At 52.2% G+C, this 13,850-nt stretch overlaps 1 protein-coding gene across 1 annotated transcript in view; it reads right to left on the reverse strand.

Annotated features, from left to right (window-relative positions):
- Nucleotides 1-1,841: 1,841 nt before the first annotated feature.
- Nucleotides 1,842-13,850, reverse strand: part of TOGARAM2 (TOG array regulator of axonemal microtubules 2) — a 38,670-nt gene continuing 26,661 nt past the window's right edge. The window contains 5 exon segments of the mRNA XM_060026327.1: nt 1,842-1,901; nt 1,903-2,186; nt 6,134-6,220; nt 12,304-12,520; nt 13,587-13,779. Coding sequence (XP_059882310.1) covers nt 1,842-1,901; nt 1,903-2,186; nt 6,134-6,220; nt 12,304-12,520; nt 13,587-13,779 — 841 coding nt within the window.

Here is a 13,850-nt window from a genome sequence, read left to right on the forward strand (position 1 = left end):
AAGGCTGTGGCTGAAATTACCCAGCACACTTAAGCTGCCTATTAAAAGCCCAAGTCCCAGGATGACTGTACCACGCCCAGGCTCACCCCAGGGCATTCGTGGCAAGGGGGGCGAGCGGGGGCAGCCTAGTTACACCTGGCAACATTGCATGAGCTGATCAGAAGATTCCCAGCCTGCTCTGCCCCACACTCTCAGGAGGGGCTCAGAACAGAGAAGTGGACCGATGTTGTACCTCGGGGTGGGTGACAGTGGAGAGAGGTCCACTGGTGGGCCTGGCAGAAAACTTGCTGGCATGAAGCTGGGCCTCAGGGCCTGGCCATCTGGATCTGCCCCAGACTGCTGCTGTGGGTCTGGCTCCTGGGTTGGGACTGGGATGCTGCCCCTTCAGCCTTCACCTTACCCATGTGTTTGAGGTCACGATCTGAGCTCTAGTTCTTTCTGGTCACACTGTTGTCAGCCGGCCACTGCCCCCAGGCAAGGCAGAGACACTCCTCCTGTGTCTAGAGCCCCAGCCCTTGGCATCCATCCCCCTCTCACTGCCAGGACCCCATTTCCCATTCCTCTTGTTGCTCCATCAGTGGCTCCACCTTCTTCGTGTTCTGGTCCAGCCTGCGTCCAACACACCTCTCCAGGTCCACGATCCCATCCGGCCCAGCTGGAGTAACCTGTGTGGTTTCAGAGCTCCCGCATGACATCTGCACACCATGGTGCTTTGTGCTTCACCCAGTCCTTTTGTTTACGGTATTTCAAATGTGAATCATCCTCCAGTCCTCTTCAGAACCAGCCAGGAAGCCACCTTCCAGAGAAGGCTGTCAGTAACGCCAATGTCAAACTCTCCTTGCCTTTAGATCCTGTTAGAATGTTCCCATAGGACATAGGACATAGGATGCTGCACTGAAGATTTTGTAACGCAGAAGCAGGATGTCCCCCAGAGATGCTTATGTTCACCCCAAATCAGGCTTATGACAAATGGGCTGGATTTGAATGGCCAACTCAGGGTCTCTGGGTTCAGGAGGGCTTTTCCAGCTGCGCACAGATAGGAGCCCCCAAATGGTCTGCAACATGGGGATCTGTGCTATACTTTTCTCCCTCATTCTTCGTCTCAGTAGCATCAGCAGCTGGTTTTGCTGTTGTCGTGTTTTGTTTTCTTTTTTAATTTTTTTATGTGTACAATATTATATTTTGACTTCTGTATACATTGCAGTGAGCTTACCACCAAAGGTTTAGTTTCTATTCATCACCATACAGTTAATTCCCTTTCCCCTATCTGCTCTCCCCCCACCATGCCCCTTCCTCTATGGTAGCTGCTACTCTGTTCTCTGTATTTGTTTGCATCTGTTTGGTTTGTTCTTTTTCTTTGTTTTTTGCTTTCGTTCTTTTATATTCCACACATGGGTGAAATCTTATGGTATTTGTCTTTCTCCATTTGATTTATTTCACTTAGCATAATACCCTCAAGTTTCATCCATGTTGTCATAAGATTTCATCCTTTTTATGGCTTATAGTATTCCTGTGTGTGTGTGTGTGTGTGTGTGTGTGTGTGTGTGTGCGCGCGTGCGCGCATGCACTGCATCCTCTTTATCCATTCATCCAAAAATGGGCACGTAGGTTGTTTCCATATCATGTTTTGTTTTCTTTGTCGTAAACCTAGCTACTAGAAAATTCTGTGGGGGTAAAAAAGTACAAGATAATAAAACCTTAGAAAAATAAGTAATTATTTTATTTCTACCTCAAAATACACTATGTACATCTGGACCTCTATGGGGAAGTAGACCAGGAGATTATTCCATCATAAAAATAAAATAAGATAAAAATAACGATTGCTCATTCTAGATCTGTCTTTAATCCAGATGAAAGGGGCGTGAGCTGCCAGTTGTCTTGCTGTCAGGTGCCCTCCCCCCGCGCCCCGTCAGTGACCTTGGGGCTGTCTCACAGGGATTCCGGGTCTAAGAGCTCCTGGAGCGTTTTGAGGACTTGCTTTGGCTGGCTGGCGGCCAAGTCCTGCAGCCAGGAGCCCATCTGCCCCTGGAGGCTCCTGCACAGCCGGCAGACGGCCGTGCAGACGCTCCCACCGCGCCCGGGCAGGATGCCGTTCCCGAACATGTTATTCAAGAAGTACCAGAGGACCGGAAGTACGTGGCACTCCACGGCCTGGGGCTTTCGGGGGTAAACTGAGGCCACCAACACTGTCAGGCAGAAAAGAGGGAGAGTCACTTGAGTCAAGCACTCTCTCTCTCTCCCACTGCCTTCTCTGGGGACACCAACTCTGTCCCCCAAAAGGCAGGCAACCCAGCAGGGCCCACTAATCCATTAGACGCACTACCTAGGGCTCATAACACACTTAGGGGCCCATGGAAATATTTTAAATTCTTTTAAAATCAGAAGAAAAAAGTCTGAAGCTATCCAGCCTGATTTCTATTTGTGTTCCTACCAACCAGTCATAAAGTACACTTTTAAACATTTTTTTTACAGAGGAAGGGGTATGCGAAGGTGAAAGGGCTCAGGGCATATGACAGTATAACTGGTCCCTGAGGCCCAGGGCGAAGGAAAGAGGCAGACGCATCTCGATTGCTATCCTGCCTCTGTTATTTACTAGCTGTGTGAGCTTGAGAAAGCCACCCAACCTTTCTGAGCCTGTTGCCTGATCTGTAAAGTAAGGATAATAATTCTGAACCAAACTCCTAAGACTGTTAGAGATTAGATAATACGTGTAGGCGAAGTGCCTATGCAAGTAGGCATGTGACAAAGAGTAACTTGGTCCTAGTAGTGCTTTAATCTGCATTACCACCTAGGAGAGTTCACACAGCGAAAACTTGTACTAGGAAGAAAGGTCGAGACTCTCAAATGAAGCATTCTGGAAGATAGAACAGCCAGTGGGAGATAAAACCAGCACGGCCTCCCCAGTTTCGATGCCACACCTCACGATAAGCCCAGCAGTGATGCAGGAGGCATGAACGTGCTTTGGAAACCATCAGGCTCTGCACAGACCCTTCATTCCAGTGAAGAACGCCCCAAATCTGGTTACCCCAGGCCCCCTGCCTTCTCGAGACCCCAGAAAACCCAGAGACAGGCTAAAACCTGCCAGCAGGCTCTCCGTCACACAGTAATTGCAGGGTTGCCTCCAACGTCAAGGCCTCATCAAGGGGTACCCCAAGCCGCTTCAGAGGGGCTGCTCTGGCCCGCAGCCTTGGTCGCGTCACCCTACGTGCGTTCGTGCAAATACTTGCTTGACAATCAGCACTCTGCCTGTCATCCCGCCAAAGGATAAGTCCTGGGGAAGGCAAACAACGCTTAGAGAAGCACTTGATTTATTTATGGGACAGAGAAGTTGGAAAGTTCCCTGAGCTGAGACACACCCGGGAAACTAACACTGCCGGAGCCTGAGTCCAGGGCTCAGGGCTATGCATCTGTGACGCCATTTCACTCTCACCCAAGAGGCAGGACACTCGTCTGTTTCACAGCGGAGGAAACCAACACTCAGGGGTCGAGGAGCTGGCCCCAGATGCCACAGCTAACAAGAGCAGAGGACAGAGGCCAAGCCTTCCTTGACTCTAAAGCCCACGCTCTTCCCACCTCTTGCTGCCCCAAACCTCTTGGAGTTCCACGTTTTAGAGGCTGGTCTGGAGTTTTGTTTTATTTTTAGAGAAACCCCCAATTTGTTCTTCCTTCATCAACTTCATCCAACCCACCAGGATATTTTGCAGCGGGAGCCCTGTAGGGTCCCTCTGATTTCAGACCCAGCCTGGGACAGTGGGGAACCGGAGAGGATGGCCCAGGCCCCCCTCAGCTCAGCCTGACTCTCTCACTGTGCCATCTCCCATGAAATGCGTACCTTGACTCTCTGGCCATACCCTCAAGATTCCTGCACCCCACACTGGGGGCCTCCCCGGGGGCTCCCAGTGACACAGAGCCCTCCAAAGTCAAGGTGGTCCTCATTCCTGGGAAGGCAGGACTGCACCCAGTGAGCCACGCCAGCTGCGCCAACTTCATAAAATGGGGCCAAGAGGTGAGAGTTATGTTACCTGTGCTGGAAAAAGGCTAAGAAGGGAGGGCACAGTTAACCCTAAAGCCACCTGGTCAGCCCCAAGGGTGGTGGGAGGGTGGGAGGGGCAAGGGGAGGTGGAAGGGGGGCAGCCAGAGGGAACAGAAAGAAAACTAGTCATCCGATTAACCACCTGTACTGAACAACTCTAACTCAAAGGTTTCCTAAACCTCCACTGAATCTCTGCTGCAACCGGAGGTGAAAACTATCGCAGGAGCCAGGCCCAGGCAGGGCTCCCCTGACCCCACCAAATGGTGAGGAGTTCACCTGCCCCTAACCTGCCACACCTCCCCCACTCCTCCTTCCTGGCACCTCACCCCGGACCCTCTCCTCCTGCAGCGAGGCATCTACACCCCGGCCCCAGGAAGCTCACGTCCACCCTTAGACCACATTCACCTGCCTGCGGGGAGCAGGTGGCTCAGGAGCTGGTAGGGGGGCATCACGAGGAAAAACCCATTAAAATCGAGCTTAAAAGACAGCTGAAGTAATTAGCAAAAGATTTACTCCTGCGTTAAGCTGTGCTATTATGAGTCCACGCCTTGCGTCAATTGAAATTTTCTTCCCTGTTCCTGGCTGACACAGAGTTAATAGAACTATGTAGAAACTCTTGTTTTTGAGATCTCTTGGATATAGAAGGGTAATATGTACAGTAAATGAATACCCACTCGCCTCTGGGGCCCATAAATTACCTATACAAGGACAGGTAATCAGAGAATGCTGATTTTGAGTAGCAGAAAAGAGTTCCTTGTCTGATACCCAACGTGGTCTCAGTTACGTGACCCCATTCTCACCCCAAGGCACCCACAGCCTGGCACTGCAGCTGCATCGTAGCCCCCATCAGATGGCCTCACTCGTGCCATCTGTTTGGAGCAGGTCTGGCACCTGGACTGGAAGTAAGGGGCCACTCCAGGGACACGGGGAAGACTGAACCAGGGCGCAGAGGCAAGGCCAGGAGCAAGAGATGGGACGGCGGAGGAGTGGGAATGACGCCCTTGGGCAGGCGACATGCACCGAGTTCACCCCCGGAGAGCTCAATGCTGGGAGGCCCTGGCTGGGCCAGCGACTGAGGCTGGCACGCGAAACTCAGGCCGGAGGGTCAGGGAGAAGGGAGACAGAGGAGGCGATGCCAGACCAAGTGGGCACCGCCCCGGTGGAGGAAGGAGAGTGAGAAGGGCTTTGCCCGTGGGCAGGCAACAGGGAGAGGATGGGAGGTCTGCCCCTGCAACGTGCTGGCGCCCAGAGGCCAAGGCAGGGGTCACCCAAGGAACGGCAGCACCATACAGAGGTTGAGGGCTTGGCTCTGCAGCCCAGCTCCCGGAGACAAATCCTGGATTACTAGTCAAGGGACCTTAAACTTCCTTAGCTCCGTGTTTCTTATTTCTACAAAAGGGACAACCATGGAACCCACACCCTCCTTGTGCGGTTGTTATGAGGAGTAAATGACCCAGTGCATATCACCGGGGGTGAATAAAAGGGGCAGAGGCTAGAAGGCCAGGCAGTGACCTGTGGGGCACCCCGGGGACCCTGGACGCCATCCTGGAGACTGTTGGGAGCCACGCAAGGATGTAAGCTGGGGCTGGCATGATCCATGTGGATCTTAGGGGGGCCCTTGGGAGTTTAGAGAACAGATTGGGTCCTCCTGCCTCCTTCCTAGGTGGGACCCTCCTAGTATGGGGGAGGAGGCTTTTGGCAAGTTCAGTAACCTGTTAAGTAACCTGCCCAAGGTCAGAGCGACAGAGCTGCTGCTGACCCACCCAGGCACCATGAGGTGGTGTTGACCCAGAGAGGTGGATTTTTCTGATTCACACAAAGGTACCCTGTGGGGCTAGTGGAAGCCCCAACTGCAAAGAGGAAGAAATGCATAATAGTTTCTTTAAAACTATTTTGGCTGTGTACAGACCTGCCTCATTTTGACCCAAAACAAAGATTGTCTCTGGCAATGTGGGAATTATTTTTTAAAGCAGATTATCAACTTTTTTTAAATGGTCTGTGGGGATTAGTTGATGATTTTTGGTCTAAGATAAGTAGGTGGTTCAACTACATGCCAGGAGAGAAGAAGAACAGAGATGGGCTGGGAGGCTGGATGCTCACCGGACAGACGTTCTGTGACATCAAGCACTGCGCGGCCACTCAGGAAACGCACCCGCCCAGCAAACGCTCGTAGGAGGCCAAGGGTGTCTGGGAGAGACGGAGAATGTCAGTGGCCATGATGCTGTGGCCCGAGCGAAGGCACCAACTGTTCAGGGCTAGGTACCCGCAGCACCTACATAGAGAAGAGCCGCTTTGGGAAGCTGAATTAATTTTTCCAGGTTATAATGGGGCCACTTTAAAAAGTGAATGTACATGGGGTGTTTGGGGAACAGTGATAGTTACACTATCATTTACTCCCATAGATCCATAGATATTGTCTGTGCTTCCTCAAAACTGCTGTGAGCTTTGGGGCAAAGGAGGTAGGTAGATCGATAGACCGATCAACCACAGCAGGCACAGCAGAATTCCATGGGAGGTGGGCAAACAGCAAACTGCATTCCTCAGGGATGTGGCTGTGGGCCTTCCTGCGCCTGTCTGGGAGGTGAGGTGCGTTACCACAGCAGCCCCAGCAAGTGTGTCCTGGACTTCCAGCTACTGACCATCTCAAGGCCAGATTTCTCTTTGCAGGGGACAGAGATGAGCAACCTGCCTAAGGAAGTCTTTCCAGGCAGGTTCCACCTTCTCTGAGCTCCTTCCATACCTCAGCACAGAGCCCCGGCATCCCCAGAGATGTACAAGCAAAGCTTTGTTTTTCCCATCAGGAAACCATTAGTTGAGAGCTAACTCCTACTTCCCTTGCTCTCCTGCTGAGACCCGTCAGAAATATAGAGCAGAAAATGTACCCATGCACATCTCTGCAGCTTGCAAAAGCTCCATCCGTAAGTCCAGAGTCTTTAAAATAATTTGTTCTGGGAGATAAAAGAGAGCCCAGACTCTAGAACATTTCAGTTAGCGAGAAGTGGTCTCAGGGTGTCCGGGTAAACCTGTAAATGTGTAAGAAGAGATTTCTATATCAGCATCACCTGCATTATTGTTTCCAGGTGCTTCTGTTTGTCCCACCCCCATCATCAGCCATGAGCTCACCTCTGAAAACAAGGCCCTCTCCCTCCTTGCTCTCCCCCATCAACACTCAGTCCAGGACACTCCATGGGTGCCGCTAGACCTCCCCTCTCCTGGCCACTGGCATGGCCTCCCAGAGCCTGAGAGAAGTGAAGAACCTGGGGGTTACTTGAAAATGCACAGCCAGCAGACATCTGTGCCAGCCCATCTCCCAGGCACACAACAGGCGCCCAATAAATGCTTATGGCGAACAAGGCAATGTTGAAGCAGAGACACTAAGTTGGCCCAAACTGGTCTATAAACCCCAGACACCACCCCGAGGAGCTGCCTCTCTGCCTCTGACTACTTCCATAGTGATGGCTCACCTTTCAGGTCACACCCACGTTTAATGAGACAGCAGCTAAGGGGGTGGACTCTGGGTCCAGATTGCCTGGACCTTCCATGTTTTACTGTGTGACGTTGGACAAGTCACTTACCCTCTCTAAACCACAGTTTACCCGTCTGTAAAACAGGGATAATACTCGTACCTTCCTCATAGAACTGCTTAGGATAGTGCCTTGAGCAGATAATTACTATGCAAGTATCAGTTACTGTGGCTACTATCACTATTATTACCTAAAATACTCTGAAAGCCCAGCAACCTTCATGGTAGGGCGTCCAACTAAGAGGCTGGAATCTAACTTTCAAAAACTTAAAAATCCTGCTCTGTTAGCCTAGCCCAGGGTTTTCATAGGCTTCTCTTCCACACCACAAGGAAGCCACACTGGCTTTGGTGCTGCCCACGCAAAGGGGCAAGCAAAGCCCTTCAATATAGAGAAAATAGCCACGGGCTGGCAAGCCAGACACCTTGGCCTCCCTGGACCTAGCCTCCCCTCCCCACAGTGGGGCTGAGGTCTAGCGGGCCTCTCACCTCTATTCAGCCAAACCCCAAGGTCACTGAGCCACGTCATCCCCAGGCTGCCGGGAAGCCAGAGAAGAGCTTTTAAGAAAACATAAGAAGCATGCTACGTGGACAGTGGCAGCAAAGACACTGCAGTCAAACCGGGCTCTCAACAATAAGCACAAGACTCAGTAAGTTATAATATGTCACACAGCCAAATTCTCCGTGGCCAGGAAAACTAGGTCTGTTCATTGCAGGAAAACTGGGAAAGATCCACTGAAACAGAAAACTACAGGCTATGCCACAGCACGTGACGGAACTGGTAAAAGTGACTCAAGTGTGTCGTTATATGTAATGCTCACGCCTGCTTCTTCTAAAGAAGGATGCAAATTTAAATGTGTAATATTATCATGACGCTATACACAAAGATGCACAGAAAAAAATACCTAACATAAAAAACGCTAAATGTTAATAATGGTTTCTTTGAGGAGTTGGGACTGTAAGTTTTTTTCCTTCCGAAGGCTTCATATTTTTCACTTTCTCAATAATTAATAAGTACGACTTTTACAGTGGAGGAAATAAAGTTTATATAAATATTATTTAAGTTAACTAGAAAGACTACGTAACAGTATGGGAAACTGGGTGGTATTAAATGAAAGGAGCAAAGTCAAAATTGTATTTACAGGGGCTTCCCTGGTGGCGCAGTGGTTAAGAATCCACCTGCCAATGCAGGGGACACGGGTTCGAGCCCTGGTCCAGGAAGATCCCACATGCTTCAGAGCAACTAAGCCCGTGCGCCGCAACTACTGAGCCTGCGCTCTAGAGCCCATGAGCCACAACTACTGAGCCCACATGCCACAACTACTGAAGCCCACGCACCTAGAGCCCGTGCTCCGCAACAAGAGAAGCCACCGCAATGAGAAGCCCGCGCACCGCAACGAAGAGTAGCCCCCTCCTCACCACAACTAGAGGAAGCCCACGCGCAGCAATGAAGACCCAACGCAGCCAAAAATAAATAAATAAGTAAATTTATTTTTAAAAAAAAATAATAAAAAACTAAATAAAGTCAGAGCAAAAGAGCAGAAGTATTGTAGATCTGAAGCTGCCCATTTCTGAGTTTATCTGCTCCCTCCAGCACTGGCCAGGGGCTGCACTACATTAAGAGAACTTTTTCCGGCGTTCAGTCTAACCAGGAGTGCGGTGAGCTGTCAGCAGCCTGATGCTTTAATTAGTGAAGTTTCTTCTGTAACTAACCCAGTAACAGAGCCCAAAGACAGAACCAGCCAGTCTGCTGAGGAACTGCCTTATCCCTGGAACAACTCCCCTGAAATCAGAGGGTCTCGGTGAGGAGTAGAAAGGGTGCCACTCCAGGCTCAGCCCCAGAGAGGCCTTAAGGCAGGCAGTGACAGAGGGCAGAGGGCAGGGAACAAGGCTCCCAACGTCTCCTTTTTTACTGTCCCCCAAAAGGGGACATAGGTAGAAATCCCACCTGTTCTGTCAACCAGCACATCACCGCCCCACTCACCCTAGGGAAAAGGAAGGGACTGGGAGAGACGTGGTGGCTGATGTGTCGATTTTGTCACCCAATTCCAGAATCAAGAGGTCACCTAAGAAGACCAGCCTCCCAGTTTGGCTGTGCGATCTGGACTTTGTGCCAGAAGACGGCCTGCCTCACCTGTGTTCTTGACCTCCTTGGCCCCCGTTGAGCAGGAAACAAACAGTAACATGCTGTGACTTTCCACACATTTATTTCACAGCACTTCACAGCTCCTCTCCAGCCTGGAGCCCAGAATCCCTCCTGGGGCACGAAGAATCCGGCTTGGGAGAAAACTCCCGCTGCTCGAAGGGCTCCACGCCACTTCCAGGAGGGGCCTCTGGGTGCTAAAGTTCGACTAGAGCTGCCCGGGCTCAGCCTGGGTGATATGGGAAGGAAGATGTACACCCTTCTCTCCTGTCACACCCGCCCCAGCCTCTGTGTCCACCACCTAGTCCCCTGGGACAGTGGGAAATTTCATTACTTGCATCCGTTTTTCCCTCTGCAGGCCAGGCCTAGACCATTCCAGGCAGAAGAGAACCATTCCCTCGGAGAGCTTGATTCCACCCCTGGTACTCCCTGACAGTGATGGATTCTCATTGGCAACCTAATCCCTCCAGTTCTGACCTTCACGGATTTAGAAGCCGGATCCTTACGTCACAGTTAAGAACACTTCCAAAAGCAACGCTGCTGATTGGGTTGAGAGAGTATGGCTCACAGCAAAGCCCTTGACCACGCCTGCTCAAATGACCTGGAGCCAACACCCTGGACGTGACACTCTGGAGCCTTGTGCCAGGGGGTGAGTGGGCTCCATCCATCCCTTTGACCCCATTCCATTCCAGCCGAGCGCTGACCTAAGGATTAGAGAGAAGGGCAGTGCCCCTCTCACTTGCCTCCATTCTCCTGGCACCAAATCCTCCGGCTGATGGGCCAGAAGGAGCATCGTCAGCCATCCCCAAGGAGACCCTGTCCCGGGAGGAAAGGAGAAGTATAGGCATCTTCCTGGTTGCTGCAACCTGCCTCAAGGTGTGGTCAAATCACAGAAGCAGGCCATCCCCAGGTCCCCTTTCCAGCGTGTCCAGCCCAAATGGAAACAGCAGGGCCCCACGTACAGGGGATCCGAGTCTTGCGACAGTATGAGACACCAGATTCTGCAGCCCAAGGTTCCAAGGCTCCAGCGTGCAGAAGGAGGCCGACTCAAAGGCAAAAAGGGGAAACTAAAACACCTGGAGGGGGAAGCGTTAAAAGCTCCTCTCGCCAGACAAGGGTGCTTAGCCTCTTCAAATAGCTAAAGCCTATTTTGTTTGATGCAGGTTTTCCCAATAAATATAGGGCCCGCGGTGATTTACCAAGAGCCTTGGTTGTTGGCAACAGCAATCTCACTTACCCAGAGCAGCGCCGAGAACAGGCCGTGATTTAGAGCTGGAGTTATTTTGTTTGTTCTACAGCAACACACTGAGCAAATCATAAATTCCCTCTGAGATGAAGAGAGGAAATTGACAATATTTATGATCTCGAGAGGCGGAGAAGGGCCTGACCAGACCTTTGATTTGTAACTGAAACGTCTCCTGGAGGCTCCAGCCAAGGACACAGCTGCTGTCCCAGCCCCAGGGAGCTGCACTCAGGCCAGGGTGCAGTATGGGGAGGAGGGGTGGGTGCACCAGGCAGTGTTTCCAGCCGCACCACGGGGATGCTCGGCACGTCCTAGAGGCAGGACATTGCTCTGTGTTCGTCGGGACATACGGCAACAAGCCAACAGCGGTTCTCAGATCATACATTTCCTCCCAGCAAGGCAAGATTAGGTTGTGAAAACTCGTGGTTCTACTGGTCTGGACATACGTCTATCATGTACTACGTTCTCACACACCGGAGGTTTCAAACTTGCACTTCAGTCTGTGTACTAGATACACCGAATATCACCGTCTAATCATCTATGAAAGGAATGGATAACAGAAGTATCAGCACCAAGATTTCCACCTAACGTTCAAGGACCAAGATGTGCTCCTGCAAAGCACATAAGGAACAGAGGAGCTCCTGCCTTTCCTGACGTCTCTCCCATAGCTCCCGCCTTTTTGTTCTTTTCATTCCTCCCCCAAGCCTCCACTCCACCCTCACTCTCCACCCCTCACCCCAAATCCCTCCCACCCCAAGCCCTGGGCCCAGTCTTCCTAAAAGGCAACCCTCATTCATTCCATGCTCAAAAAGCCAATGGGTCCCAGCTTGACTCCCATGTCAGACAACCAGGGTGGCCACCTTTGTCCTCTCCAACAGGCTTATCCTACTGTCTCACCAGCATCCTGCCTGGTCCCCATACAAGCCACATCCCCTGCTACCATCTCTACAACTGAAAAAATTTGACAACTCCTCCTAGCTCCTTCTTGGCAATCGTGATCTGTTTTCCCATCAATGCCCTGTTGGCTCACTCACTGTGGTGCTGTGTGACCTGGGGTGAGTCATTTCCATCACCTGTACCACGAGGAGGCAAGACTAGATATTCTCCACATCTCCTCCACTTCTAACAGGTGGACGTCCCATGGAAAACCCTGCCAACCAAGAACCTGGGAGGCCCTGGGCTGCCCACCCCTGCCCTACACAACCTCTGGGGAAATATTTGGCCTGAGAGCCAATCAATGCCTTTCACTGCTCTGCTGATTCCCAAGCAGGGAAGGTGGGAATGTCCAACCCTAACCCTACGGAGGGACAAGGGAGGGAGCCAGCTGCCTACCAGAGCCAAGCAGGGGCTGTGGGCAGGCTCACCCAGACTCTCAATCACTACATCCAGCGCCGTCGCCGCAGCAGTGTAAATTCCTGAGTTCTTGGAGTTGAGGTTGTCTGCTACAGCAATGATGATGGAGAGCAGCACGGGCTGTAAGCTCTCTCTCAGGAGGGGCATCATCCTGGAGAGGGACTCCAGCGCCCACTGGTTCACTTTCTTGTTGGAATCCTGAAGCCTTAGGGTGAAAGCATCAAAGACCTGTTGAGGGAACAGAAACCAAGAGCCCATGGGAACCCAGTCTGGGCAGGAGTCCCACAGCCCAACTAACTGCCCTTGGAGGGTACTCCTCCTGCATCCCTGACAGGGGCCATCCAGCCTGTGCCAGAACGTTCCCAGTGACGAAGAAGAGCTCACCTCTCAAAGGGGGGGAGGACAAGAGGGGAAACGACTGTACACTGGGTACTCGATGGGCGCAAAGGGTGTAGGGTGTGGAGCATCTCGTTAGGTACTCTGCACTCGCTCACGGAGTGATCTTAACGACCATGAGGCACGTGTTCTCGTCCTCAGTTTACCATTAAAAAAAAAAAAAAAGGGTTTCCCTGGTGGCTCAGTGGTTGGGAGTCCGCCTGCCGATGCAGGGGACACGGGTTCGTGCCCCGGTCCGGGAGGATCCCACATGCCACGGAGCAGCTGGGCCCGTGAGCCATGGCCGCTGAGCCTGCGCATCCGGAGCCTGTGCTCCGCAACGGGAGAGGCCACAACAGTGAGAGGCCCGCGTACCGCAAAAAAAAAAACAAACCACCAAAACAAAAACTGAGTCTGACAAAGGTTAAATGACTTGCCCAGATCACACAGCTAGTAAGAAACTTGAAGCCTGTGTCTTAACTACTCTTATATGTAGAGTGTCAGCTGCCTCACTTCCGGAAGTAGCAGGCATCTGCCCTCATTTCCAGCCTGTGGAAGCCTGTGCTTACTCCGAGCCACATGTTCTGCCCCCAAAACCTCATGTGCGTAGCTGGATCAGGAGTCGCCCTTAGCTGCAGCATCCTGCACCTCTGCCCTCCTCCCTGTAAAACTGCTGGGAGGATGAAAGACACCCAGGACATCTCTGAGTGGTCCCAGTGCACCCAGCAGGAGGCGATGCCCTTGCCCAATTGGCCACTTCCAGAGAGTCTTATGGCATTACCGTGGCAATTGGATAGCGAGTGCTTGTCAGACTCCCTTTACCCTGAAACGATGTCTGGCGCAATGTCCAACCCTGTCCCGAGTTTTCCAAAGTTGCACCCACCAGGGAAAGACAGGGCAGAGACGGGGCAGCACTCACCCGGACCAGGTTGGCGGTGATGAGCTCTGGCTTGGCCTTGCAGTGCTCAAGGAGCCGCCCCACGCCTTCCATCCGAGACTGGTACTCCTCGGCCTCCAGCAGCCGTGTCAGCTCCCGCAGCTGCTCCGCCATCTCCAAGGCACCCCGCGTGGAGGAGCGCAGCCCCGCCAGCTGCGGGCCACTGGAGCTGAGCCTACGTGGAAGGAGCGTCTGACCTGGGCAGCCCCAGGGGATGGACACATCTCCTGTCCCATGCACAAGCCC

This window comes from Delphinus delphis, chromosome 12 (genome assembly GCF_949987515.2).
Source record: "Delphinus delphis chromosome 12, mDelDel1.2, whole genome shotgun sequence".
Lineage (NCBI taxonomy): Eukaryota > Metazoa > Chordata > Mammalia > Artiodactyla > Delphinidae > Delphinus > Delphinus delphis.